At 59.8% G+C, this 27762-nt stretch overlaps 3 protein-coding genes across 13 annotated transcripts in view; 2 read left to right on the top strand and 1 right to left on the bottom strand.

The window, feature by feature from the left end:
• MYRF (myelin regulatory factor) overlaps window positions 1-17529 on the top strand; it is a 30989-nt gene extending 13460 nt beyond the window's left edge. For 2 of the 11 annotated variants that reach the window (XM_082344270.1, XM_082344268.1), the window contains 24 exons: window positions 1844-1898; window positions 2929-3068; window positions 4124-4374; window positions 4464-4587; window positions 6314-6509; window positions 7871-7947; window positions 8131-8241; window positions 8633-8723; window positions 9081-9281; window positions 9530-9641; window positions 10132-10241; window positions 10935-11095; window positions 11168-11240; window positions 11494-11582; window positions 11874-11942; window positions 12376-12456; window positions 12609-12697; window positions 12809-13000; window positions 13256-13507; window positions 14817-14922; window positions 15165-15239; window positions 15611-15716; window positions 17051-17125; window positions 17304-17529. In XM_082344270.1, coding sequence (XP_082200396.1) covers window positions 1844-1898; window positions 2929-3068; window positions 4124-4374; window positions 4464-4587; window positions 6314-6509; window positions 7871-7947; window positions 8131-8241; window positions 8633-8723; window positions 9081-9281; window positions 9530-9641; window positions 10132-10241; window positions 10935-11095; window positions 11168-11240; window positions 11494-11582; window positions 11874-11942; window positions 12376-12456; window positions 12609-12697; window positions 12809-13000; window positions 13256-13507; window positions 14817-14922; window positions 15165-15239; window positions 15611-15716; window positions 17051-17125; window positions 17304-17384 — 2917 coding nt within the window. In that variant the 3' untranslated portion in view covers window positions 17385-17529. Of the gene's footprint in view, window positions 1-889; window positions 1593-1843; window positions 1906-1986; window positions 2172-2461; window positions 2499-2818; window positions 3069-4123; window positions 4375-4463; window positions 4588-6313; window positions 6510-7870; window positions 7948-8130; window positions 8242-8632; window positions 8724-9080; window positions 9282-9529; window positions 9642-10131; window positions 10242-10934; window positions 11096-11167; window positions 11241-11493; window positions 11583-11873; window positions 11943-12375; window positions 12457-12608; window positions 12698-12808; window positions 13001-13255; window positions 13508-14816; window positions 14923-15164; window positions 15240-15610; window positions 15717-17050; window positions 17126-17303 lie in introns of those variants that run through there. The other 9 variants (XM_082344269.1, XM_082344262.1, XM_082344263.1 and 6 more) reach the window with 8 other exon arrangements.
• Window positions 17530-20439: 2910 nt separating this feature from the next.
• Window positions 20440-23783, bottom strand: TMEM258 (transmembrane protein 258). The gene is made up of 4 exons (XM_082344309.1): window positions 23696-23783; window positions 21785-21894; window positions 21158-21294; window positions 20440-20545 (listed from the first exon to the last, which is right to left on the bottom strand). The coding sequence occupies exons 1-3, from the start codon at window positions 23696-23698 to the stop codon at window positions 21168-21170; spliced, it is 240 nt and encodes a 79-aa protein (XP_082200435.1). The 5' UTR covers window positions 23699-23783; the 3' UTR covers window positions 20440-20545; window positions 21158-21167.
• A 138-nt stretch (window positions 23784-23921) lies between these two features.
• Window positions 23922-27295, top strand: FEN1 (flap structure-specific endonuclease 1). Its single transcript, XM_082344304.1, has 2 exons — window positions 23922-24153; window positions 24857-27295. Exon 2 carries the CDS (start codon window positions 24875-24877, stop codon window positions 26015-26017), a length of 1143 nt encoding a protein of 380 aa, XP_082200430.1. The 5' UTR covers window positions 23922-24153; window positions 24857-24874; the 3' UTR covers window positions 26018-27295.
• The last annotated feature ends 467 nt before the right edge of the window (window positions 27296-27762 follow it).

The following is a 27762-nucleotide window of genomic DNA, read 5'->3' as shown; positions in this document are numbered from 1 at the left end:
AGGTGGCCACCAGCCCAGCCAGACCGCAGGGCAGTCCACAGGCACACGCTCGCGGGGAGAGGCAGGGAGCGTGGGTCTGCTCGGCTCTGCAGAGGGGCTCGGAGGAAGTTCTGGGCTCCCCAGGCTCGGGCAGGGGGCAGGCGACCCTATCTCTGGGTGGAAGGATGACAGGGTGCTGGGAGCACAGCGCCGGCCAGGCAGCCTGCCTCCGTCGCCAGCTCCACCATTTCCGGCCTTCTGGGGGCTAACCCATAACCTCGGCACCGCGGCTGTGAACGGAGCCCCGAATGCTTCCGCCCCCGCGTGACTGGGGAAGTCAGGGGAGGAAACCCAGAGGAAGTACTGGGGGGACAGTGGCTGTGTCTTGACTTACAGGGGGAGGGCCGTGGAGGGGAGCTGGGGTGCCAGGCAGGGGTGAGCCATTGCTGCAGGACAGCTGGCTGCTTGAGCCGCAGAGGCTGTCCCTAAGCCACAGGCCCCGAAGGGCAGGGAGGGAAGGGGACTGACACATAATAAGCCCCTGCTGGGCGCCCGCTGCTGTTCTCCATGCCTCTGCGAGAGCTCATCGACTGTCCCCAGTAACCAGCTCCTGGGGGACCCCAAAACCAGCCAGCCTGTGAGTAAAGCCCCACCTCCCTCACAGCAGGATTCGGTGGCACACTGGGGCCATTTCCTAGAGAGAGAAAGCGCTTGTCCAGAACCACTCAGACACGCTGTGGCCCCCGGGCCGCTCCAGGGCCACTGCCCCCACCCACGCCAGGCCCTGTTCTAGGTGGTAAACAAGGCAGGCACATCCCTCCCTGTAGTGGCTGCTGCGGTCTAGTGGGGGAGGGAGTGACTAATCAATAAATCAGCAAATCGAGGACTCGTGAGCTCAGTGAGGAGTTATGAGGAAGAACACAAGGTCCTATGGATTCGGCACATTTGATAGGGGCCAGAGGGTGAGAAAGACCTTTACACAAGGCCGCTGCCAGGGCAGCGCAGGGAGTGGGGGGAGATGATGGACCCGGAGCTGGAGAGGCCCCGGTCAGCACGCTGGGCGCAGCAAGGACCGAATCCCCATCACTTTTTCTTGTCATCTTCACATGGCCTGCAGGGTTTGGGTGAGGGGTGGCTTGTCCAGGGGAGCTGGGGGACCCTGCAAGCAGGCCAGGGCTGTGTCCACAACAGCTGGGCCGCCTCAGAAGCTGCCTGGGCATGACGGTGGGCAGCCTTTCCAGATGTGGGGACCAGGATGGCCAAAGAGTCAGATCCCTCAGAGAGTGGCCGCAGCCGCCCCCTCTGGGCGGACTCAGGGTTCACGCAGGACGTGTTGACCTCTCAGAGCTGAGTTTGTTCTTTTGCCCGAACCACTGATAAAACAAAACCTGCAAGAAAAAAATAAGTGCAGGCCTGGCGAGCTGGCTCCCTGCCCAGCCTACACCTGCCTGTGGCAGGGCCGCCCCCCTGGTGACCCACTGAAGTTTCCCAGGCCCGGCCCCTAGAGTTTCCAGGAAGTGGGACTTCAGTGGGTGCAGGAAGGAAAGAGCTGGCCTGGCCCTTCGGTCTGCAGAGGGAGTCCTTGAATCCCTGTGCCATCATCAGGGACACAGGTGACAGGCTCCCAAGTGCCCTGTAGGTCTGAGGGGATGCTGGGCCAGAGCCCAAGGCCTGCACCCACGACTGGGCCCTGCCAGGCACCCCAAGGTAGCTGGTACAGAGAAATGCCCATAACGGGGACTGTGAAGAAACCTCGAAGCCTCCAGCCCCGGGGTCTCCGGGACCCTGCGCCGCAGAAGAGCTGCCCGGCTGGAAGGCAGGGGCTCAGCTGCCCACCCAACCACCCTTTCCTCTTGCTCCACAGCACGCTGCCAGACTCCCCCCCAGACTCTGGCTCCGAGGCCTACTCCCCCCAGCAGGTGAATGGTGAGTCCAGCGGGCACCGCCCTCCCCCTCTGGGGTTTGGGCAAGTGGCTGGGGCGGCCTTATCGGGAGGGAGGGAGCAAGCAAGGGAGGGAGGGGGCCCGCGGCCGCCCAACAGGCCCAGATTATCGCTGGTCAAATACTCCCCGGCGCTGGCTATTGTTTCCCCATGGGCGGGTGGGGAGCCTGGCCCGGCCTCTGAGCAAGTGTCCCTGCCGGTGATGCCACCCGCCTGCCCGCCTGCGCCATCATGGACGCGCCCTTCGGCGGTAAGTGGACGGCTGGGGGAGGCTGGGTGCAGCCTGGACACAGGCCTGGCTGCCGCCGGGCCCACCTCACCTTGGGAGGTGCTCAGGGGTGCAGTGGCCCCCAGGTGGCCAAGAGCAGAGGGCTCACGGGCAGCCGTCTCCCCACAGCCCAGAGAGGGGTCAAGAGTTCTGTTTATCTTACCAAAAACATCTCTGGAATGCCTCCTGGGGAACAAAGGGAGCTGGGGCCTCCCCCCTCAGGCTGGGGGGCTGGCCCCTGGGGCCAGCCGGAGGGAGGAGGGCCCCCCGCAGGACAGCGCTGGGGGTCCCCGGAGACTCCTTCCTGAGGTTCAGAGGAGGAGCAGGCCTGAGAGGGGCTGGGGGAGAACCTTGGGATGCGGGACCTCCCCAGGGAGCCGGGCCTGGCCCGGCCCGGGGGAAGGAGCTGGCTCGGATGGGGTGAAAGGCTGCCCAACCCCTGGGCAGGGTCTGGCCTCCCCACCTGGGCCTGTAGTGGCCAGCCTCTAGGCTGCCCAGCCTCCTCCCACGTGGGATCGGCGGGAGGGCAGCCCCCAGGCTGGGCTCAGGAGGGGGCGGGTATCAGGAGACCCTGCCCGGGGAGAGCTGGTGCCAGGAAACCTAATGGCCACCCCGCATCTCTCCCACAGACCCCCATCTCCTGCGCACCCTAACTCCTGAGAGCCTTTGCCACGTGGGGGTGCCCTCCCGCCCGGAGCATCCCCCCCCGCCGCCCCCGCCTCACTACCCCGTCCTGCAGCGGGATCTGTACATGAAGGCTGAGCCTCCGATGCCCCCCTACGCTGCCATGGGGCAGGGGCTGGTGCCCACCGATCTCCACCATACCCAGCAGTCCCAGATGCTGCACCAGCTGCTGCAGCAACACGGAGCCGGAGCCGAGTAAGAGTTGGGCAGCCTCCCCCGGGGTGGGGGGCGGGGAGATGGGCTGGTGGGGGCGGGGTGGGGGATACTCAGGGCAGCAGCAGGTAGGATAGAGATGGAGGTAGGGGCGGGGATGAACCCAGGAAGGATCGAAGGCTCTGGCCCCAGAGATGGGGGTCAGTGTTATGTATACGTATGTGCGAGCAATGCATCGGGCACTTACAGCCAAGGCCAAGTGCTCACAAGTACCTTATTTGACGGGCATGGCCACCCCCATTGCCCAGATAGGTAAACTGAGGCTTGGGGGGTGGGATGCTTGCCCTACGGAGGTAGGAGGGAGCTGAGCCAGGACTTGAACCTGGGACTGTGCTCTTACCCAGACACCAGTGACTTTCCAGTCACCATGGAGTCCTCGGGTTTCTGAGGAGGTTCTAGGCATAGACCCAAGCTTCCTGCTCTGACTCCAACACGTAGAATTGTCTTTTTATCTGTTTTGCACATTGAGATGTTGTGAAAGATTTCATTCAAGGAAAGATTCCACTGGCAAAGCTTTTTGTAAACCATAAGGGGAAGGGGTGCTGTGTAGCCCCCAAATCGTCAGCCCCCTTCCCAGGAAACTCTGTTTCCCAGCCTTCGTGGCCCAGGCCCTCTGTGGCTTGTTTCTAACCATGGAGGCTGCTCTCCAAAGAGCCGTCTCTATAAAGAGTGACACTGAGAATGACACCACAGGGAAGGGACAGACTCACTCGTTCATTCCACGAATGATTCTGAGCACTTTGTGTGCCAGGCCAGTTGCTGGGCGTGATGGGGACGTACAGACAAGTCAGGTGTGGGTCCTGCCCTCCTGGATTCCACAGTCTGGGGGGTAGGGAGGAGGGACAGAAACAGAATGATAACACAGAGTAATGGGGGAGCACTTAGTAGGTAAAGGCACGGGCTTCGTGCAGGAGGTATCCCCTGGGCTGGGCGTGTCCTGCTGAGACAGGGTGAAGAGGGGAGCAGGGGTACTGCCCAGTGGGAGGGGACTCGGGGAGGGCCAGCCCCCCATGGTGCACACCTGTGTCCCCCGCCAGGCTCCCCACACACCCCTCCAAGAAGAGGAAGCACTCCGAATCACCCCCCAACACCCTCAATGCCCAGATGCTGAATGGAATGATCAAACAGGAGCCCGGGACCGTGACATCCCTGCCACCGCACCCAGCTCGAGCCCCATCCCCACCCTGGCCTCCCCAGGGCCCGCTCTCACCCGGCCCTGGCTCCTTGCCCCTCAGCATCGCCCGGGTCCAGACGCCGCCTTGGCACCCACCAGGTGCACCCTCACCAGGTACATGGCTGGCCTGCTCAAGCTTTCAAGTTGGGGGTGTGGGGCCCGGGGCCCAGAGCCCGTGGCCCATGGCCGTTCTCTCTCTCCAGGTCTCCTTCAGGACAATGATAGCCTCAGTGGCTCCTACCTGGACCCCAATTACCAGTCCATCAAGTGGCAACCACATCAGCAGAACAAGTGGGCGACACTGTACGATGCAAACTACAAGGAGCTGTGAGTGACCTATGCCCCTCCTCACCCCTCCTGGTCACGCCGTCCGGAGACCCCCAGCCCTGGCATCACAATCCTAGAGCAGGGCTGGGGAGCACACCGGGTACGAGATGGTCCCGTTTCACAGAAGAGCAGACAGGCTCAGGGAAGAGGTAGGACTGGCACTCAGGGTTCCTGACTGCTGAGCCAGCCCGAGGCCTCCTGAAGAAGGTGGTGTCTGCCAGGGAGGGGCCAGTGGGGCCAAGTCAGGGAGCAGTGGGTGGAGGGGTGTTCGCTGGCTCCTCCTCCCCCTCCCCCTCCCCCACTCCTCCTTCTGCATTCCAGGAAGGTAGCCGGAAGTGGAGTGTCAGCAAGGCCCTTCCAGCAGCCCCCTCCCTGGAGGGGAGGGATGAGTGGGTGGGGGAGGACTGGGTCAGAGGCTGGCCGGGCATTCCTCGCTCTCCTTCAGCACCCACCCATGTGGATTCAGCTTCCTGGGACCTGGCCAGGAGCACTCCGGGACCACTCCCCTCACTCCCACGGAAGGCCATGGCTCACCGTCAGCTCATTTGGACATTGCCAGGCCTGGGCAGGGTGTCTGGGACTTGGCCCTCTCGCAGCTAGACCAGCCTCCTGGAGTTGGGTGTCCCAGGCTATGTCGGGTTGTTAGGCACAAGCCCTCAGGGCTGGGGCAGGGGGTGTCCAGCTGGTGTAGTGGTGAAAGGGTCCTTTGAGGCCCTGTCCGGGTGGCAGGGGAGGGAGGTCTTTGGCTGTCCAGCCCTATGGCCTGGTGAGGAGCCCCCATTCCTACTACTGTACTTCTTGGGCCAGCCCTGCCACCCCAGGTCCCAGGGCCAGGAAGTTGGCAGCTGAGGCCCCCAGTGTGGCCCAGGCACTTCCTGGGTGTTCCCCTGGGTCAGGTAGGTGGGTGGAGCCCAGGGAGGGAGAAGTAGTGAGCTCTGGGCCTTCCCGTGGATGTTAGCCAGGCCCAAAGGCCTCTCCCCACAAGTTTGGAAACATTGTCCCTGCCCAGCTTCCTCCAGGCGGACCCTGGGCATCCGGGGCACTGCTTTTGCCTGGGGACCTGGGTGAGGGCGGGCCAACAATCACCCCCTTTCAGGCCACCTGGAGGTCCCCCAAAGGGTCCAGACTTGGAACACCTGGCCAGCAACAGATGCGTAAACTGAGACCGAGGCCAGGCTGCCCAGAGTGCCCCCTCCCCAGCCGGGCAGACGGAGGAGTCAGAATGAGGACGTCTGGGGGCTTGAGCAAGCTGGTGGGCAGGGGCTGGGCCAGCGCAGAGCCGGCGCCTGGTTCCACCGTTTCCATGGCAACCAGCTGTCAGGCGCAGTGAGGCTCCACAGACGCATCCCCTCTCACCCCGTCTCCCGTGAGGGAGGGGGCTTTGGGCAGCGTTCTGGGAAGAAGCCAAGTGTGGTGAGGGGCCGTGAGGCCCCCTCCTCAGGAGTTCCCTCCCGTCCAAGTGTCTTGCCCAGCCTCCCCCCATCACCAGGGTGGGGTGGTCCCAGGCACGTAGTGGGAAGAATATTGGCTGAGGCATTGGCAGACCTGAGCTCAAATCCTCCTGGGGACTCAGTTTCCATTTCTGAGAAATGGGGGCAGCCCCGAGAGTGCTTTGAGGATGGGGGCGCCAGATGGGAAGTTGCGTTGGAACGCAGGCATGTGGGTGGGACGGGCAAGGCAAGCCCGGTGTGCGGGGCCTCGGGTGAGTGCCCCCACCTGCCCCCAGGCCCATGCTCACCTACCGCGTGGACGCCGACAAGGGTTTCAACTTTTCGGTGGGCGACGACGCCTTCGTGTGCCAGAAGAAGAACCACTTCCAGGTGACGGTGTACATCGGCATGCTGGGCGAGCCCAAGTATGTCAAGACGCCCGAAGGCCTCAAGCCCCTTGACTGCTTCTACCTGAAGCTGCACGGAGTGAAGGCAGGTCTGGGGCTCGGCAAGGAGGGCAGGGCAGGAGGGAGGAAGGCTGGGGGGAGTCGAAGGAGCCCAAGGCCAGGTGAGTGTGTCCTGAGGAAACCCCTCGGGGCTAAGTCCAGTCCCCCCTTTCCGCCTGTCCTCCCGTGCCTGCCCCTTAAGCGTCAGGCCCCTCAGCCCTCTTCTCAGGTACGCTTCCCGTTTCCTTCTCTACCCCGTGATCCCAAGTCTGCGCCCCCCAGCCAAGACCCCTCTTCTGACCCCACTGTCAGCGGCCTCAGTGCCACACCCCCAAATGAACTCCCTGGGAACTTGCCCCTCTCCCGGGCCCCCTCTCTGGGAACGGGGCTCCAGGGCCCTGGTTACCTGAGCCATGAATCCGGGGCCCACTTGCCCACCCCTCACCATGCACCAGGCCCTGCTGTCCCCCAGAACTCCCCTCCATCTGGTCCCCTCCCCCTCCCCCACCTCTGCCGGGACCAGGCCACCTGCCTCCTTGTCTGACCGTCCTCGGCAGCTTCCGCTGTGGCTCCCGACTTGTGCTCTGCCTGAGACCTTTCCCATTCTTCCTTCCAAGGCCTCCAGGACCCCATCTCCCTCACCCCAGCAAAGCCCTGACTGCTAGGCTGGGCCTGCAGAGGCCCTCGGGAACCCAGCCTCACCTGGGTCCTGCCATTCGCTGTGCCCAGTCGCAGCCCCGCCTCCCCCAGGTGGCTCCCTTTCTCTGGGATGCCCACTGAACACCACTCCATCCCTCCTCTCCCAGCTCCACGTTTCTTGACCTTCACCATTCACTCTGCTGCATCCTCGGGGACACCTGCCCTGAGGCCCATCTTGACTTGAGGTCCCTCCCCTGCGATCCCCCGGCACCGCCACAGTGGTGGTTGATCTTGAACCCATGAGCTCCCCGGGGGGTCGGCCGGGTGCATCTCCATCAGTGTTGCGAGCGGGGTCTGGCGTTGGCGTGGCACAGCCAGTGCTTGTGGAGGGGTTGAGGGGAAGTGGGTGTGGGATGGGGTCTGGGGAATGTGGGGTGGGGAGTGAGCGGGTGACTGTGGAGGCCGGTTTGGGGTGTGTGCTCAGGGCTGGGAGGGGTGTGCGGGCGTGGATTGGGGGCCAGTGAGGGTGAGTGTGTGTGTGCGCGCTCATGCGTGTGCACATAGGTGGGGGAGTGGTGTGGGCGTGGGGCTGTGGGATGTGTGGCGTGTAGGAGAAGGCACCAGCATTTGTGGGCTGAGGGGAGGGCAGGGCCTCGGTTTCCTCACAAGCCCCAGCTGGGCCAGGCCTGGGCCAAGAGGCCGAAGGAGGGCGGGACCAGGGGGAGAACCTGGGCCCTGAGGTGCCTTTGGCCTCTGCTCCTCCCCCAGCTGGAGGCCCTCAACCAGTCCATCAACATCGAGCAGTCGCAGTCAGACCGAAGCAAGCGGCCCTTCAACCCTGTCACGTGAGTGTCTGGCCCGTGGCGGGTGGTCCCCAGGAGGGCTCACCCTGGCAGGAGCCGAGGGGAGCGCGGGAAGGCACCCACAATGTGCACCTCCTACACACTCCTGACCCCAGTGCCCCACTGTGGCCTGGCTCTCCGCAGCCCCCTTCCCTGCGCCCTGAGTACCCTGCCCCTCCTCTGCAGGGTCAGCCTGCCCCCCGAGCAGGTCACGAAGGTGACTGTGGGGAGGTTGCACTTCAGCGAGACCACCGCCAACAACATGCGCAAGAAGGGCAAGCCCAACCCTGACCAGAGGTGAGCAGGCTGGGCCCCTGCCCTGGAGCCGCTCCACTTCTGAGGACGAGGGGCGGGAGGGTGCCACCCCACATAGCACGCCAGGCACGGGGTCCCACAGACTCACCCATTTCACAAAAAAGGGACCTGGGATTCAGAGCCCTTAATGACTTACAGATGGGAGAGCAGAAGCCTGGTTCCTAGCGGGTGGGCCCTGGGGAATTTCCGCCCCCTAGTGGAGACTCAGGTTCCTCCTCTGTAAGACGGGGTGTTCATGCCCTCTTCCTGGCTGGTGGGAGCCTGGGCGAGATGACCGAGTGGGCACTGTACATCTGACCCAGGAAGGCTGGCGGGGGGTGGGGAGGCAGTGGGGCAGAACCCTGGGTGCCTCTAAGACCCCTGTGTGCCCCAGGTACTTCATGCTGGTGGTGGCCCTCCAGGCCCACGCACAGAACCAGAACTACACGCTGGCCGCCCAGATCTCAGAACGCATCATCGTGCGGGTGAGGGCCACCTCCCCCCAGAGGGCTGAGGGTCCTCCCCAGACCTGGGAGAAACAGCACTCAGGAGAGATACAGGCGTCCTCAGGAGTCAGGAGCCGGAATGGGGATCCTGCTGGGCACTCGCTGTGTGGCCTTGGGCAAGGCTCCCACCCTGTCTGGGTCACAGCGTCTCCTTCACAATAACATGTGGAGGTGGCCAGGACCTGGTTGCCACAATGGGAGGGACAGTTTAAGCTGGGCATGGTGGGGTGAGGAGGTCTGGCTGGAGCTGGAGAGGTGGCTGCGGGGTTTCCCCCTTTCCCAGGGCGCTGCAGGTCCCCCATCCCCCAGGGCTGATCCAACCCCACCTCCTGCTAGGCCTCCAATCCGGGCCAGTTTGAGAGTGACAGCGACGTGCTGTGGCAGCGGGCGCAGGTGCCCGACACCGTCTTCCACCATGGCCGTGTGGGCATCAACACAGACCGGCCCGATGAGGCGCTGGTGGTGCACGGCAACGTCAAGGTCATGGGCTCGCTCATGCACCCCTCGGATCTGCGGGCCAAGGAGCACTTGCAGGAGGTGGGGGCGGGGCTGTGGGCGGGGACAACTGAGCGGGAGGAGCTGGTGCCCGGGGTTGCCCGCGGGGGGCGGGGTTGCTTTGTGGGCGGAGCTCTGTAGGGGGCGGGGCTGCAGGGGAAGGAGTTGGGGGAGGCTGGCCCTGGATCTCTGGATCCCGCGACCCTAGTAGCAGGGTCTCCCCTCCACACTGCTGCCTCCGGACGGGCCCAGGACGGGAGGCTTTCAGTTCGGCCCTGGCTCCCGCGCAGGTGGACACCACCGAGCAGCTGAAGAGGATTTCGCGCATGCGGCTGGTCCACTACAGATACAAGCCAGAGTTTGCCGCCACTGCTGGCATCGAGGCCGCGGCGCCAGAAACGGGTAAGGATTCACGTGCGCAGGCTGGGATCTGGTAACCCCGACCCAGTCCCTGTCCTCTGGAAACCCTACTCCCAGGAACCCCTTCCCATGACTCCTGGAAACCTGCCCCCGGGAATCCAGGCCCCCCCGGAAGACCTCCCCTTCGGGCCGGACCCCTCGCCCTTTGACACTGGAAGCCTGGGACTTGTGGCCCTGGGATCCTCGCTCCTCTGTTCCCTAGATGAATCTTGCCTTTATTCTCCTGGATCCCTGCTCCCTTTCCCCTGGGGTCCTTACTCCCTGGAATATGCGCCTATCCCTAGCCCAGGGAACCCCACACCTTGATCCCTGGAACTGCGACCCTGTGCCTCGGAGCCCCCTGCTCCAGGGCTCCCTGGATCCCAAATCTCTAGCCCCCAGAATTTCACCCTCACCGATCCCAGCCCCTGCTTACATTACGGTGCTGTGGGCAGTCCTCCCCCCGACACACACTTGGCTTGCCTCTCCCCAGGTGTCATCGCTCAGGAGGTGAAGGAGATCCTGCCTGAGGCCGTGAAGGACACTGGAGACGTGGTCTTTGCCAATGGGAAAACCATAGAGAACTTCCTGGTGGTGAACAAGGTCTGTGGAGGACGGACTGAGGGAGCCCAAGGGGCAGAGGGGTGGACCAGCTGGAGGGCGTTCACCCCCTCCGTAGAGACCGGGGACGCTGAAGTGCGGAGAACAGGAGCATTCCCCCTGCCCCCCAGTCTTCTCTCATGCTGCTTCCAGAGCCCCCTCCCCACCCCACTGGGAGAGGAGGAGGTGGGAGGTGGGAGGTGGGGACTCTGCCAGTCTGTGGCTGTGCGATCAAGGGCAAGAAGAACGTCCTGAGGGTCATCTTCCTCCCCTGCAAAAGGAGGGAAACGATATTTACTGCTAAGAAGTTCTAATGTGGTTATGGCAAAGCTTAAACATGGGGTTTGTTGTGAGGATAATGTTTGTAACTTTCCTGGCATGAGGATGGGCACCAACGAGCCTGTGATATGTTTTGGCCTCTGCTGAAGTCTGAGACATCGTGTTCATCAGACGGGGAGATGGAGGGTGGGAGCCTCTGAGGGACAGCGGGTTCTGACCGCGGGTGGGGAAAGGTGCAGAGGCGGGATGCTGTTCGGAGGCAGGCACAGGGAGCCGAGGGAGCTGAGGCTGGACGAGAGGCAAGGCTGGCCTGGGTAGGGAGCCTTTGAGTGCCCTCCTCCTGCGCCCCGATGGGCCCGTAGCCTGGGGCTCCCAGGGGCTGACTGTGCCCTCGACACTGGCCGTTGCCCGCGGCAGGAGCGCATCTTCATGGAGAACGTGGGTGCTGTGAAGGAGCTGTGCAAGCTGACGGACAACCTGGAGACGCGCATTGATGAGCTGGAGCGCTGGAGCCACAAGCTGGCCAAGCTGCGGCGCCTCGACAGCCTCAAGTCCACCGGCAGCTCGGGCGCCTTCAGGTGGGGGCTCGGGGCCGGGGAGGGCAAGACCCCCTTCCCAGAGGCACCTCTGACCCTGCCCTCTTGCTGCAGCCACGCAGGGAGCCAGTTCAGCCGGGCGGGCAGCGTCCCCCACAAGAAGAGGCCCCCCAAGGTGGCCAGCAAGGTGAGGGTGGGCAGGGACTGGGCCCTCCCCATCCTCGTGGCCTCCCTTTCCAGCTGGCGCCTCTCCAGGCTCACTGACTCCAAGCGCTTCCCCTCCCCTCCCTTCTGGACCCTCTAGCCCTCCCAGCCCCTAGTTTCTCCTTCCTCTCCCTCTGCCCCCCGAGGGGATGAGTACCCCACCTCCAACAGAGCCCACCGTGGGTCAGACCATGGGCTCCGTAAGTCTGGGCCTTTTCCTCCTTCTTGGTCTTCAGTCATCGTCTGTGGTCCCAGACCAGGCCTGCATCAGCCAGCGGTTCCTGCAGGGAACCATCATCGCCCTGGTGGTGGTCATGGCCTTCAGGTGACTTGTCCCCCAGACTCTGGGGGCGGTTGGCCGGGGACATTGGGCTGCCCACGGGCCCAGGCCTGGGGGAAGAGGAGGGCGGGGCCTGGGAGATGAAGTGGCTGAGGTCTCAGGGAAGGAAGGGGGGCTGCCTCGTTCTGTCTCCTCCCCCTGGGCCTGGGGAGACCCGCGTACAGGCATCACTTGGGAGTCCAGCCCCTGGGACCAAAAACCACAGGCCCTGCCCTGGAGAGAGGGCACTGGATGGTGGCTCCAGCTCTAACAGTGGCCCCTTCCTGTGGCTCCCAGCGTGGTGTCCATGTCTACACTATATGTGCTGAGCCTGCGCACCGAGGAGGACCTGGTGGAAACTGATGGGTATGTCCCTGGAGGCCTGGCTGCGGGGCCATCGCCAGGCCGGGCGGGGCTTTGGTGGGCAGCCCAGGGTCGGAGGAGCCCTGGAGGCTGTCTCCTCTAAAGGGGGTCCCACCTCAGGCTCTTAGCCCGCCAGGGGTTTGTGGGGGCGGGTGGGAAGGCCTCTCTGGAAGGGGGGCAGCTGCTTCACAGTCCTACCGAAGCCGATGTTTCTCCATGGCCTACTCAGTGCTCCTCCAGGTAGCTGGGCCTCTGAGTGGCAGGGGGCATCTGAGGGGCCCAGGTTAGAACAGGGGGTAGGGGAAGGAGGGCCGGGGTGGGGCCTTGGGTTCTTCTGCCCACTGTCACCCTCAGTCCTTGGGCCATCTCTGACCGTGTCTTCTCTTTCTCTCCTCCCCTGTGCCTGCCCCCTCTTTTCCTCTCTGCTGCCCCTTAGCTCTTTTGCCGTGTCCACTTCCTGTCTTCTGGCCCTGCTCCGGCCCCAGCACCCTGGGGGGAGTGAGGCCATGTGCCCATGGTACGTGTCTGGACCAAGCCTTCTCCCTCCTGCCTCTGCCTCCTTTCTGCCTTCCTTGTCCACCTCCTCGCGCCCCTCCCGCTTCTCTGGGACTCCCAGGCCTCCTGCTCAGGCTCTCCCAGCCCCTCTGAGCTCAGCCCACCCTTCCCCAGCAGGTCCAGTCAGAGCTTTGGGACCACTCAGCTCCGACAGTCCCCTGTGACCACTGGGCGGCCGGGCACACGGCCCTCTCTGCTGCTGGGTGCGTGCCGGGGCGTGGGTTTGGAGGGATGGGATGGGGAGAGGTGGCTGTGTTCTGGGTCGGGGGGCTCTGCTGCCCCACTCCGGCTCATACAGCCTCTGGTTTCCTCAGTTACCACTGGCCCGACCAGCTCGGCCCCAGCTCCAGCCCTCCGCACCTTGGACCTGTGCTCCAGCCGCCCCTGCCCAGTCGTCTGCTGCTCCTCGCCCAGCCCCAGCCCCACCACTGACCCTAGCCTTGGCCCCAGCTTTAATCCTGGCCATGGTCTCAGCCCCAGTCCTGGCCCCTCCACCAACCGCTCAGGTATGGCTCGCTTGGGGCCAGGTTTTGGGTTGGAGGGGTTTTTACAGGAGGCCTGAGAAAGGCCCCAAAGACTCATTGGTGGGAGGGTCTGGTCTCCTGGAGCCCAGAATGAGGCTCTGGAGAAAGACTGGGGGTTCCCCCTGCGGAGACCAGGAGATAGAAGGGAGTCACCCAGAGTCCAGTCGGGCCCTCAAGACAGCTGGGCAGGAGGCAGCCCGTGCCTGCCTCTCAGCCTGTGCCTGGTTCTCTCCACAGGCCCCAGCCAGATGGCCCTGCTGCCAGTCACCAACATCAGAGCCAAGTCCTGGGGCCTGTCGGCCAATGGCATTGGCTACTTCAAGCATCCAAAGAACTCGGACCCTGTGGCCAGCCCTGTGGTCCCCTTTCCTGGAGGCCAGGGCAAAGCCAAGAACAGCCCTAGCCTTGGTCTCCATGTCCGGGGCCGCCGAGGGGTCCCTCAGCTTGGCCTGAGCCCTGCTCAGCCCACGCAGGCCCGGAGCCAGCCAGGTACCTGCCCTACCCCCTCCCCCGCTCAGCCCAACCCGGCAAGGCTCACTGGCCGGGGCCCTTTTCAGCCCATCACCAGAATACCTGGGTTCAGAATTGGCAGTCGACAGACATTTGCTGAGCATTACTAAGTCCCAGGAATCAGGCCAGGCTGATTATATAGCGTTATATCGATCACCTCGTTTAATCTTCACAACACTCCTGCGAGAAAGGAATCGTCCCCATTGTTCAGATGAGGAAATGGAAACTGGGGTGAAGTGACTTGCCCAGGGTCATACAGCTTTTTAGCGGCAGAGGTGGAATTTGATCCCAAGTCCACGTGGCTCCTTTTATGTCACCATGCCAGGGCAAGAAGGGTACTGTTCAGGGTCCCCCCAATTTTCCAAACCTCAAACCTTTGGTTTTAACAAAGCTAGGGGACCCTTCATTGGTTTTCAAACCGGGTTTCTCTGAAGTATCCCCGGGGCTGCCTTGGAGGTTGAAGGGGAGGCCGAGAACCTTCCTGGCTTCAACCAGGCACCTCTGCTCTAGGTATTGGGCCTCCTCATCAACTTCCATTTGATGGGTTTTGTGGCTTAAAGAGAAAAAAATAAAAAAGCTTAGAAACTGTGGTTTGCCGAGATTGAAGTTCAGAGTGATGGGGAAACCCCACGGGGTAGATGCTTACCAGGCAGCTGTTTCCTGGGCCCCTTCTCTGTGACTGGCTCCGTACAGGGCACCGGGGGTGATGGAGACGCATGTGCCCTGCCCCCAAGGGCTCACAGACACGAAAACAGCAGTGTGGTGAGGCTCTGAGGGGACACACAGGCAGCTTGGCGACTGGGGAGGGCACAGAATCCAGACTGAGGTGGGGAGGTGATCAGGAGAGGCTTTCCTGGAGGAGGCGACATTGAAGCTGAGTCTTTGAAGGACAGTGGGGCCCTGATTTGTGTGTGTGAATACTCCCGCCATGGCAGATTTCAAGCTACCAACTTGATGTCACTGCCCCCCGAGTTGGGAAGCGATGTGTGCGGTCAGGAACAGGAGCCGGAAGAGCGGGCTCCTGTACGCCCCGTGCAGGGATACGGAAGACCCATCCCTACTTCTGGGTGTTCTGGGTCCGTCAAGGAGGCACACCTCAGGCTCATGGGAACTGCGTAGTCCTAGGGCTGCTGGGGAAGATGGTGACCCCAGCCGTTGTGAGAGTCTGGAAAGAATAACCTGAACTTTATTCCTGCTGAGGTGTGAATGACTGATGCGAGTCTCGGCAAGGACAGGTTTGGCTGCTTCTCATTTGTGTCCTGTCTTGTCACCCTCCTTCCTGCGCCAGTGGCCTCTCTCCTTGCAGACCCAGTGCCGTCCCTGACCTCCATCCAGGTGCTGGAGAATTCGATGCCCATCACGTCCCAGTACTGCTCCTCAGAGGACGCCTGCAGGTGGGCTTGGCTACCTCCCTCCCCCCGCACCCCGGACAGGTTCCCTCTGGTAACATGAGCCCAGGCAGTCCAGGTGTTCAGATCTTGCTCCCCTCAGGGAGGAACTTCCCCCTCAAGGTGGGGCAGCGTCTTTCCAGGCCCCTGAAGGGCTCCACTGTAGACTGGGGGCTGAGGAGTTGATGGGAGTCGGGGGGCGGGGCACAGGGTGGCCTTGGGTTGAGCAGTCAGCTTTGCCCTTTCAGGCCTGGAAACTTCACCTACCACATCCCCATCAGCAGCAGCACCCCGCTGCACCTCCGCCTGACCCTGCAGATGAAGTGAGTGCCGCCGGGGGGGGATGGAGACCCAGTAGTCCCAGGCAACCGGGGGAGGGGGCGGAGGACGGGTGCTAGCTTTATTGCCTGCTCCATGCTTCACTGGCTGTGTGACCTGGCAACCTCCAGGCATCGGTTCCTCATCTGTGAAATGGGCTGCTGCCTCCCAGGGGCTGTGAAGGCTGTGTGGGACGGTGGATGGGAAAGGATTTGTAGCCGTCTGGAGCCTTGACGGCTACGCATCATTTTCAGGCTGTGAGGATTCAGTGCCCTGTTTCACCGGGGTGAGGGAGGTAGAGTGGAGGGCTGGCTGGGAGCGGGCTGGGGTGGAGGAGCTCAGAACCCCACTTCCCTGCTAACTGGGTCTCTCCCAGCTCCTCGGCCCCCGTGTCCGTGGTGCTGTGCAGCTTGATGTCAAAGGAGGAGCCGTGTGAGGAGGGGGGCTTTCCACAGAGCCTCCATGCCCACCAGGACACGCAGGTAGGAGACTGGGAAGCTGTGGGCCAGCCAGGCCGGAGCTTCCTCCCCCCGGCACATCTGGGCTCCCAAGCGGGAGAGGAGAGGGAGCCGGAGTCAAGAGTGCAGGCATCTCCACGAAGGACACTTTGGGGCCTCCATGTCTCAGGGAGGGGGGCATGCGTGCACCGCTCACCGCTGAGTGTCTCCCGGCCCTGTCCCTGCCCTGACGAAAGCCTGGGGAGGAAGACAGTTCCACAAGGCCTAACCTGGGGTGAGCACAATGGTGGAGACCGGGAGGGCGTGCGGAGGGCGTCCTGGGAGCCTGTGGCAGGGAGAGCTGACCTTGTGTGGTCTCAGGGTCAGGCCAGCTGCCCCCAAGTCATGTTTGATTGAGATGAGACCTGAAGGGCAATATGGGATCAGCTGGGGAAAGGAAAGGGGACAGCGTCCCAGGAGTAGGGGAGCAGCGGGTGCAGAGGCCTGGCAGCCAGGGAGAGCACGGCGCGCTGGCAGAGCTGGAAACGTGGCGAGGGCCGTGCGCCAGGGGAGACGGGAAGGAGGCTGGGCCTGAAGCTCGGGCGGGGGCGGTGGCATGGTTCCATCTGTGACTTTGGAAGGTCTCTTGGGCTGTGTGGAGGGGGCTGCCTCCTGGTCTAGGAACCTGTCACCGTCCGGCTCCTCTCTGGCCATGTGACCCGAAGTTGTGACTCTCAGCACAGGTTAAGGAAATTTCTTCTCACCCACTCGTGTGTTTATTCAACAAATATCTATTGGGGCATCCTCTGTCCCAGGCCCTGCGCTGGGCCCAGCTGAGGGGAGACAGAGGTAGGGAAGAAACAGGCCTTGCCTTCCAAGAAAGCACTCTCTAGCCAGGGAGAAAAGAGGTGCAGAAAGTAGCTTGAGTAGAGGATGGAGTGGGTGAGAGCCCTGAAGAGGCTCAGGCCCTGGGCGGGGAGGGCTTGAATCCCAGCGTCCGTGGAGTTTAGGCAGGTAACTCAGCAGTGTCCTCGCCTGTAAGCAGCACCGCCTCAGTGGGTTGCAGTGCGGATGGGGTGAGTGAACTACTTGGATGTGCCCGGAGCACAGTGGTGAGAGGGAAGGCAGTAAGAGACCAGCGGCTGCGGGCCCCCAGGTGCCTGGCACGCAGTACACACAGACGGTGGGTGCTGTTGCTCCCCGAAGTAGAAAGTGCCCCCTCCAATCTCTCTTCACGTCTCTGCTTCTCCGCTTTGTAAACCGTGCCACAGAGCCAGGGCTGCGACGGCCATGGCGAGGGATGCCGGTTGGGATGGGGCAGGGGGTGGGGGACTGCGCAGCTGTCCTGACCCCTCTCCCCCCCAACCCCCTCTCCCCAGGGCACCTCCCACCAGTGGCCAGTAACCATCCTGTCCTTCCGCAGATTCACCTACCACTTCCGGGTGGCACTGCTGGTGAGCACCGGCGCCCTGTCTGCCCCCAGAGGTTCAGGGTGGGGCTTGGGAGAAGGGGGGGGGGACTGAAGATCACATGGCGGGACACGGGGCAGTGTCAGGCGACGTCAGCAGGGGGAGCGCCTCTGGCCCCCACCCCTGGAGCCACCTCACTGGTTCCCACTGCCCTTCCCCCCAGGGTCAGGCCAACTGCAGCTTGGAGGCCCCGGTCTGGCCGGCCGCAGACTACTACTTCCACTTCTACCGCCTGTGTGACTGAGCTGCCCTCGGAGGCAGCGCCACAGCAGGGCCCGGGGGTCCCCGGGCGCCCCCTCCACACTGGATGCCATGGTGTTACACTGGAGCCCGCCGCTGGCACCTCCGCGGAGGAGGTGAGGCGGCTCGGCCCTCCCCGCGCCTGGTGACACTGGAAGTCCTCACACTGGAGCCGCTAGTCCTGCTGGCGGCGCCCCCAGACCACGGAGGGCGCTGGAGGGAGACCTGTGGGCCCAGGCCGGCCCGATTCACGTGTGTCCAGATATGGCCGATGGAGGGCTGGCGGGCAGCAGCGCCCCAGAGGCGGGGGAAGCCCGTGACTCAGCCCAGAGCCCCCCCTTCCTGCCTCCCCTTCTGCGACTGGGAGCCACCCCTCTTTTGGAGAGAGGACCCATCCGCCTTTGAGACCAGCGGGGGCTTGGCTCGAGCCCTCAGAGACTTGGCTGGACCCACGAGTCAGTGGAGGGCGGACAGCCCTTACCCTTGAAGCTGCTCCCTGGGGAGGGCTAGGTGGTGGACTTCTTAGGGTCTGACTGTTACTAGACTTGGACTTCTAAGCTTTAAGCACGGCCCAGGAGGTCTCTTCTCCCTGGGAGAGCTTGGCTCCAAGAGCTCCCAGGGCAGCTGAAGCCAGCCCTGGATGGGCTGACCGCGTGCCTTGTGTACACTTAGTGCCTGGCTGAACCAGGGGAGCCTGTGGGCCAGGTAAGCCTTGGACCCTTGAACCTGGAGTATCCCGAAGGGAAGGAAGTTCCCTGTGAGCCCCCAGATGGCGTTGTGGCCCCACGGCCTGGGCCCCTGGGAGCTTCCAGAGCTCACAGAGGTCTCTGAGCAGAGGAGCGGGAATCCCTGCAAGGCAGCAGGCCGGTCTTGTCTGGTGGGTGGATGCAAAGAGCTTTTGCTGTTATTAATGAAATAATTACTAAAATGCACTTAAACCAGGGCAGGAGTGGAAGGATGGAGATGGAAAGCCCGGAGTGGGCCAGAGCCCTGGGGGGACACTTGAAAGGCAGGGCCCTGGCTCTGATCCATCCCAGGGAGCCTTGAGACACCCATCCCACTCCCTACCACCAGGAGTGGCTTTTCCCTCCACTCTTGTCTGCTGGTGGCCTCACCTCCTCGGATTAAAGGGCTCCTGTGCTGGGCTTGGACAGCCAGGCTGGGGGCCCCGTGCTCGGCAGTAGTCCCAGTTCTGCCCACTCCTCCCAGGAACAGAGTGGTGGGCTTGGGTTACAGAAGAAGTCTTATCTCAAGTGCCAATGTTAACCTTTCTTAGTGGGTATCTGGAGCTTTCTGAGCCCACATCCAGGCTCATGGAAGGAGAGTGGAAATCATTTCGCCGTTGTCTGCCATGGGTTCAGAAATGGGGATGGAAATGCCGTCCTTGCCCTGTGATATTCTGCCACCTCTTTGGGAGCCAGGCCTTGCCCCATCTACCTCTCATTCTCAGCTTTGAGTGGGAGGCCTTTCTGTGAGAGACCTGAATCTTGAAGAAGCCTAGGAACCGCGGGCCCCCTTCTGCTAGGGATGTCAAAGCACTTCTCCTCGGGATAGGGAAACACAGGGGGAATGGGGGTAGCAAGGATACCTCGCCTCCCAGCCCCCTCCCCAGTGTGGCCCCTCCTTCCGACGTAGGAATTACATGGCTCCCCACACCATGCTGGCGGCCGAGGCCTACTTAGCGCTGCTCTGTTCTCCTTCCTCCCACTGGTGGAACCCTCCCTAAATGCCATAAAACTACTGAGCCCTGCCCCTTCTAATAGGATTCTGGGGCTTCCTCAGTGGGGGCACAAGTTCTTGGACCGCGGCCCCCCTGTACTTAACTGGAAGGTGACCCTCCACTGCCCCCTGGAGCCATCTGGACACAGCATCGCCCCAATCTGGTTGGCAGCTGGCTGTTTCCATGCCTGGGGAGGGGGTCCTCAGTGCTGTTTGGGGCCAAGGGGGGGGCGGGTGGTCAACCTTGGACTAAAGTTGCCTTAAGCCCAGTGAGGGAAAGGGGCTTCAGGGAAGGCCAGTGGGCCACCTGCTGGAGGCTGACAGCTGCCTGGCGGGCGCCGGTGAGTGGGAGTCTTGGCTCCACCCCCTACCCCTCCCCTCCTCTCTCCCCTTTGCATCTCCCCTCCCTTCCTCTCTCCCCTTTGCATCTCCCCTCCCTTCCTCTCTCCCCTTTGCATCTCCCCTCCCTTCCTCTCTCCCTACAGCATTTACTCCTATAGCCACTGGGCCGATCTCCCCCACGCTTCAAGCTGTACACAGCGCCTCTCAGTGCACAAGTGCCCCTGCCCACGTTCCAGCCCCGGGAAAGCCTGCGTGTGCATAGCGCGCCCCTTCCCTCCCACTTAACTCCCCCTTCCTGCCCCTGAGCTTTGACTCATATTTATCGCATACCAACTCTGACTCTGGAATGGGCAGAGGGAAGCAGCCCCAGGCCTGCTTGCTTCCTGTCCCCTGAACTGTTCTTTTCTGAAGTAAATATACGTATATAAATAAATGTATAAACACTGCTTTGTATCTGAGCTTGCCTCCCCGTCTTCTTGAGATTGTTCTGGTGGGAGATGGGGTCGCCTGTGGGCCTGGGACCAACTGCGGCCCCTGAGCCCGGTGGATGCTTCGTACCCCATTATCCCTCGTAGCTTCAGGCCCGGCTGGGGAACAGGATGCAGCAGCCCCTTCCCCTAGCCACACCCCATGGACCTACTGCTGCCCTGCCTGCGTTAACAGTAGCCACCTTAGGGGAAAGCTGAGCCTTTCGAGGGTCCCCGGCACCACTCAGAGGAGGGGACTGGCCCAGGGCAGACTTGACTGGTACGGGTTCCTACAGAATTTTACACTAGAAGCCACGGTGGAGGGCAGGCCCAGCCCCTTCCTATCCACAGGTGAGCCCTCAATTCTAAGGAAAAGACACTCCCCATATCCCTCTCATAGGCAGAGGGCAGGGCTTCCCAGCAGCAGGAACCACCTGAAAGGCAGGAGAAATGGGAAGGGGTGGGACTGGGGAAGTCGTGGGTCCCAGCACCTGCACCACTCCCACCCCCAGGACGGGCACCAGGCGGGGCTGTCACACATCTGCCTTTATTGTGAGCAGCAGGTGGGACACTTCTGGCATAGTAAAAAAAACTAATTTACAAAAGCAGGGATTCAGTGAAGCCGCCTGGCTGGTACCTGAAAAAGAGGGGTATCAAAATGAGAGCAGTGACCCTTCTTTCCATCAGCTTTTCTCCCCAAACCCCTATGCTCCTGGGGCAAGGGCTGATGGGCACAGTCCTTTGAAGCAGGGCCACCAGAGCCAATTGACTCTAAGTGACCTGTTTGGTGGATTATCTGCAGCAAGGTTGCGGGTATTTTTTTTCAGTCAGTTAGTCAAAATTTATTTCAATGACTGAAAACGTTGAAACTAACTAAAATGCTACTCCTGGCAGCAAGTCCAGGATCCTGGCCCCTTGCTGGGTCACTCCCCAGAGGCTCTCCAATCACTGTGTACGACGGGTAAGAACGCAGATGTGTAACCACGGGAAGCCTGTGCCCACAGCCCTACGTAGTATATCCCAGAGCCAGGTCGAGGCCTTGGACAGTGTGGAGACCTCAGAACTGACAAAGGTGGTCCCACTTCGCTCAAATCCCCATTAGGGGACAGGGAAAGGGGCACGTGTGTGGTGTCCCTATCCATTCTGCTGAGTCTCACTCCATTAACCGAGGGGTCATGCAGGCCCAAGGACCCCGCTGATGTGGGCATGGGGAGGCCCCTCCAGTGTCCCACCCTGTCACTGCTCTTACCCTTGGGAGCTCATACGTAGATGCCGACCCAGAGCAGCAGGAAGAGCACTCCAAAGCCCATGAAGAGTGAAGCCACCAAAGAGATGAGGAGCTCTTTGTAGATATCTCGAGTGTATTTGGTGGAAGTGACCTCATAACTGGCAGGGCAATTAAGGAGAAGCAAAGGGATGGCTGGTCTGGCTCCGGGCAGAGGGGCCCAAGAGGTGACCTAGACTCTGGTGCTCCTACCACCCTTCCACCACCCATGAAGAAAATGAAGCCCAGAGGGGTTAGGTCACACAGCTAATGAGCGGCAGAGCTGGGACTGGCCCTCGTACCTCCTGACACCTGAGCGCACCACTCCTGACACCACTTTCTCAACTTCAGGTCCCCATGCCTATAGCCTCCAGTGCAGCCAGGCCCTCTGCTCACCGTCCTGGAATACGGAAGAGCGAATTGAGCTCACCTGAACCTGGAAAATAAGGCCACAACCTGACTTTGGACGTCAACAGCCTTCCCTCAACCTCCTTACCATCCCCCATCGCCACACCGGAACAAAACCGGCAGGGTGCATGTACCCAGCATGGTTCCTCCCTCAGTTTCCCACCTCACTAATTCTGCCCCACTGGCTGCTCAGTGAAAGGATACACGAAGAACCAGGCGGTGAAGAACATGCCAATGGCCAACAGCACCACAGTCAGATGCGGAAAGACAGCTGGGTTCACTGGACTGGTGTATCTGCTCATGGCCTCAAGCTCCTAAGGGAAGGCGTGAGATCAGAGCCGTCAAAGAATCCCATGACCTCAATCTGGGGGGGACTATGGGGTTATCACAGAGCCTCGTGCTACTGTGACTGCTAGAAGCTTATTTCAGCTTGGGAAATGTGGAAATCCTTCAGAACCACCATCAAATGATTCCGTTTGGGAATGACAACAATTACATCTTAAACTAAGGTGGCACTTCGTCTTTTCAATACGAGACAAGATGGGCAGCTGAGAGTCGGAGGCTGAGGCACAGAAGGTGACTGATTAGCTACAGATCAATGGTCCTTAACATTTTCTGAGGCCACCGGCCACCATGAAAAAAACGTGATGAAAGGGACAAACCGCACACAAGAAAAAGTTTGCTTATAATTTTAGGAGCTTTATGGACCCATGTCTGTAGACTTCCAGCTCAGAATCCCTGCTGAAAGACAGACTCTGGACTGGTACCCAGATCTCAACTCCTAATCGTGTATTCTTCCCACTACACAATTAAGGAATCTCAGGACCTACAGGCAAAAGACATAAGTTAAAATTCTGGGGCTTCACTGGTGGCGCAGTGGTTAAGAATCCGCCTGCCAACGCAGGGGACACGGCTTCGAGCCCTGGTCCAGGAAGACCCCATGTGCCGTGGAGCAACTAAGCCCGTGAGCCACAACTACTGAGCCTGTGTTCTAGAGCCTGTGCTCTGCAACAAGAGAAGCCACCGCAATGAGAAGCCCAGGCACCGCAACGAAGAGTAGCCCCCACTTGCTGCAACTAGAGAAAGCCCAAGTGCAGCAATGAAGACCCAAGGCAGCCAAAAATAAAATAAATTAAATAAATTAAAAGTAAGTAAATAAACAAAGTGATTATAATAACAAAGTGATTATAATAATAACTCTCTCACAAGGCTGACGTATGATTTAAGAAAGGCGACAAACGCAATAGCATCTAACTCACTGCCTGGCATAGAGTAGTTGCTCAATAGGTGTTTGTTTCCCTCCCAAGGTTATAGGGAAGATTATGAGATAATGCTTGTGAAAGAGGGCTGTAAACGTAAAGTTCTGTACAAATGTTAACTTCCATTGTCACCCACCAGCCAACGCTTCTAAAGTCCAGAACACAACAACTCTAGAGAAGTAAATTGACCTCATTGTTCTCAGAGACACTGGAATTCAATTCAGTAAACATTTATGCCCCCCTAAAAATGGTAAAGACAATCGCTGCCATTGATTGAGCCTCCAATTGCTGGCCCCGTGTTTGGCACTGGAAATACAAAGATGAATAGACATCATCCCAGGGCTAGAGGCACGTCAGATGGTGGTCACTAGGAGGCGTGGCAAATAACATAGAAGTCCACGACACGTGGCAAGAGGTCTGTACATAGGTTGCGAGGCTCCCAGGAGAAAGAGGACAAGTGCCCGAGACAGTTGTTAGTACTTCATCAAGAAGGTGACTTTTGCCCGGGACCGTATAGTATGAGTACGAGTTCGGCAGGCGGGAAAAACTTTGCAGATAGAGGTAACAGATTGATCACAAGTAACAGAGATAAAAGCTCGAAGGTATTAGAAATGCTCCCCATGCTCCTCATCCTTATAAATCGTTAGACCAGAAACCCAGTGCGATCAAAACCTCAGCCTAAGGACTCCATGGCAAGGGGCTTCCCTTCCCCGCCCCTCAGCCCAAGCCGAAGGATCCAGGAGCCTCCAGCCCTCTGGACCTCGGACATCTGAGGCTTCTGCGAGAAAAACAGGGCGCGGGACGGGCCCCGAGGGGTCCCCAAAGTCCCATCCGGAACTCCCCTCAACGCTCTCACCATTTTGCCAGGCACAGGATAAACCGCCGCTCAGCCACCGGAAGAACACGTCGGCAGGAGCAGGCGCGCTGCTCAGCCGGAAGAGGAAGTGCAGCTGCACAGGTGGCATTGTGGGATTTGTAGTCGTGTGGTTTCGGGTGTGGCGGGATCTGGGGCCTGCGGGGCGACCGTGGTGGAGTGGGAGCAAGCGGTAGAGAAGGGTAGGGTCGGCTCGCTGAGCGAGTCCGTTCACCCTGGCGGGACTGTTTGTCGTGAGAGAAGCTGGCCGAGAGGGCCGGGGCCTGTACTACACTTCCCAGGAGGCTGTGCGCCGCGGCAGGTCACGTGACGGGAGCGCGGGCTTTGGAAGGCGACGGACTGAGAGGGTATCTGCGGCTAGTGCCTAGGAGGCGGCGGCGCTGAGGAGGGAGTTGGGCTGAGATCTGTCCTGGGCCACGCCGGAGCGCCCCAGAAGCCAGGTGAGACCCTCCGGAAGCGTCTCCGAGAGCGGCGGGCCGTTTTGCCCCGGATGCTGGGGAAGACCGGCGGCTGCCGCGGGCGGGGCGGAGCGAGCGCGGGATTCGCAGTCAGGCGGGCCCGCCACTTTTCCCGCTATGAGCCCAGGGCCAGTCGCTTAACTTCCGAGCCTCTTTCATCATTTGTAGAAAGAAGATAACTCCCAGCTCATGAGGTCGTTGTGTATTGTGACTAAGCTCCTGGAGGAGAGACATTTTTTTGAGCTGCACTCGTTCACATCCCCTTCCTGCCTGCGTTTGTCGGACGTAGGGGGAGGATGCCCGGCTAACGAGGCGTTGTCCCCTCGGTCCACGTTCTAGCAAAGCAGGCAGCTTGAGGCACGAACCAAAGGATCGAGTGGGTTCTGCAGGGAGAACGTTTACAGAACACCTAATGTTTGTCGGGGGTTTTTTGTCTGTTATCTCAGTTAACTCTCAGGAGGCCTTAGTATTAATTGAGTGGATTTCCTTACCGGACTGTACGTTTCTTGACGATGGGAACCTTGTCTTGTTCTTCTCATCTTCCGAGGTGCTGACTTGGTGTCGTTTTGTTGTGCTAGATACGTTTAGCCGAGGGCGTGAAGTTGGTGAGATAGCACCCCTGGTAACCCTTCCTCCTTTTGCATCCTTTAAGTTCTTCCTTGTCTTACCCGCCTTTCTCTTTTAGCTGTCTCTCTGTATTGCTATGGGAATTCAAGGACTGGCCAAACTGATTGCCGACGTGGCCCCCAGTGCCATCCGGGAGAATGACATCAAGAGCTACTTTGGCCGCAAGGTGGCTATCGATGCCTCCATGAGCATTTATCAGTTCCTAATAGCTGTTCGCCAAGGGGGGGATGTGCTGCAGAATGTGGAGGGTGAGACCACCAGCCACCTGATGGGCATGTTCTACCGCACCATCCGCATGATGGAGAACGGCATCAAGCCCGTGTACGTCTTTGACGGCAAGCCGCCACAGCTCAAGTCAGGGGAGCTGGCCAAACGCAGCGAGCGGCGGGCTGAGGCGGAGAAGCAGCTGCAGCAGGCCCAGGCTGCTGGGGCCGAAGGGGAGGTGGAGAAGTTTACGAAGCGGCTGGTGAAGGTCACCAAGCAGCACAATGATGAGTGCAAGCATCTCCTGAGCCTCATGGGCATCCCATACCTCGATGCGCCCAGCGAGGCTGAGGCCAGCTGTGCCGCCCTGGTGAAGGCCGGCAGAGTCTATGCCGCGGCCACCGAGGACATGGATTGCCTGACCTTTGGCAGCCCTGTGCTCATGCGGCACCTGACCGCTAGCGAGGCCAAGAAGCTGCCCATCCAGGAGTTCCACCTGAGCCGGATTCTGCAGGAGCTGGGCCTGAGCCAGGAGCAGTTTGTGGATCTGTGCATCCTGCTGGGCAGCGACTACTGTGAGACCATTCGGGGCATTGGGCCCAAGCGGGCCGTGGACCTCATCCAGAAGCACAAGAGCATCGAGGAGATCGTGCGTCGGCTCGACCCCAACAAGTACCCTGTGCCAGAAAATTGGCTCCACAAGGAGGCCCAGCAGCTCTTCCTGGAGCCCGAGGTGCTGGACCCGGAATCTGTGGAGCTGAAGTGGAGCGAGCCAAATGAAGAAGAGCTCGTCAAGTTCATGTGTGGTGAAAAGCAGTTCTCCGAGGAGCGAATCCGCAGCGGGGTCAGGAGGCTGAGCAAGAGCCGCCAGGGCAGCACCCAGGGCCGCCTGGATGATTTCTTCAAGGTGACTGGCTCCCTGTCTTCAGCTAAGCGCAAGGAGCCAGAACCCAAGGGGTCCGCTAAGAAGAGGGCAAAGACTGGGGCAGCAGGGAAGTTCAAAAGGGGAAAATAAACGGGTTTCCCTTCATTATACCTCCTTGACCCCAGAATATCTGCCGTGTTGTACCCGCAAGAGCTGGCGCTGGAGAGACCTCCGTGGGGGTGGGGAGGGGCTTGCTTTGCTTCCCTAGCACCACCCTGCTCAGTAGTGCTTTTCCCTTTGTTACTTGATCTCATGGCAGGAAGGCCACAGAGGTTTGTTGTTTTCTTCTTTTTTAGCTCAGGAAAGTATGTCAGGCTCAAGCCACCTCTCAGGCAATTTAATGGACACTGAATCCATTGTTAGTGAAAGTGATAGCAGCAAGTTTTGAAGAAGAAAGAGGGAGATAAATGGTGGAGACAAAAGACTGGAAATGATTTCCTGCCTGGCCAACTGGTGGCTGGTGGGAGGTGACCGTGGGACTAGACTGTGCTTCTCTTTGGCTCAGCCGTGACCCACCCTGAAGGGTAGCCATCAGGAAGATGCAGTCTTAAACAGATGGGAAGAGCTGCCGAGAAATAAGATAGGCAGAGTCCCTGGAGTTGGCAACAAGGGTTTGATTACCAGCTGTGTGTCCTGAGGTGGGCAGAAACTTGAACTTGCTATGCACATAACTCTAGTTTTTACAGTGGTTATTCAGAGGCATAAAGTGGTGGTGCTTCACATGGCCTCTGAGGCAGTTGAGTTGAAACTTTGGGATAAGATGCTGGGTTTTTTGTTGTGAAAGATATGAGGAGAAAAGAGTCAATAAAATTATAAAAGTAACCAGAATGTCCTGTTCTTTGAGAACATTTGAAGACATCTCAAGTGCCCCAGGTTTCAGGCAGTATAAAATATTCTTTTCACTCCAAGTTAACGTGCTGGAATTGCACTGTAGTAATGGGTGGTTTGAGAGTGGCCACAAGATGGCACCGTGCTCCATAGAATGGCCAAAGCAGTTTTGGCAGTACTTCAGCCATTTAGAGGATGATGCCTAGTTTATCTTGCTGGGAAAGGAGTTTTAATAAATTGAACGAATTTCTAGTTTTCCACCTACTGTGTGAGATAGAGGAGCTCCTTTGAGAAATCCTCACAATTTAGATCAACTACTTCATAGCATCCAAGCATTTACTTTACCAGTTTGTAAATCGTGAAAGCTGCCATTCAAAAATCACTTTCTTAAAAAAAAAAAAAAAAAAAAAAATCACTTTCTTGTTCCCTTTGTGACGTCAACTTCAGGTTACTGTATTTCATAGAGGTGGAATGTTTTTGTACTGAAATTTTTATAATCCTAATAAAACTTGATGGGGGCTGTCCTGTTTGAGTTTCTAATTTTGTAGCATTCCTATCACTTACTGCCATTTAAAGTTAACCAAGGACACTTAAGTGGTCTGAAATTTAAGTTGACAGTATTTCAACAGATTAAGCAGGTAGAAGACTAAAGACTAGTAGTTTTCAAACTCTTGATCTTAGTTATCTGTTCACTGCTCTGTCTCTAGCAGTTGACAAATGAAACCAATTTTCCAGATCGAAGCAAGCCACACAACTTATTTGAGCTCCGTTTTTTTTTTGGCTGCACCACGCAGTATGTGAGATCTTCATTCCCCAACCAGAGCTCAGACCTGTGCCCCCTGCAGTGGAAGTGTGGAGTCCTAACCACTGGACCGCCAGGGAATTTCCCTGAGCTCCATTTTCTCATTCAGGTAATTTGATTCTAAGCCTGCAGTAATGGTGATGGGGCCCAGAGGTGGGAAGACTTAGGTGTTACCACCTCAGCGCAGTAGCTCTAGTTAAGGGCC

The sequence above is a fragment of the Balaenoptera borealis genome, assembly GCF_965194805.1.
Source record: "Balaenoptera borealis genome assembly, chromosome: 11".
Lineage (NCBI taxonomy): Eukaryota > Metazoa > Chordata > Mammalia > Artiodactyla > Balaenopteridae > Balaenoptera > Balaenoptera borealis.
The sequence above is the reverse complement of the archived record's forward strand: the minus strand, read 5'-3'. Positions and strand labels throughout refer to the sequence as shown.

Excerpts from the sequence above, each read along its gene's own strand:
- TMEM258 (XM_082344309.1), bottom strand. Across the intron at positions 21,295-21,784 it reads TTCACCGCCTGGTTCTTCGT|TTATGAGGTCACTTCCACCA; the intron begins GTATCCTTTCAC and ends TTGCCCTGCCAG.
- FEN1 (XM_082344304.1), top strand. The coding sequence starts at position 24,875 with ATGGGAATTCAAGGACTGGCCAAACTGATTGCCGACGTGGCCCCCAGT.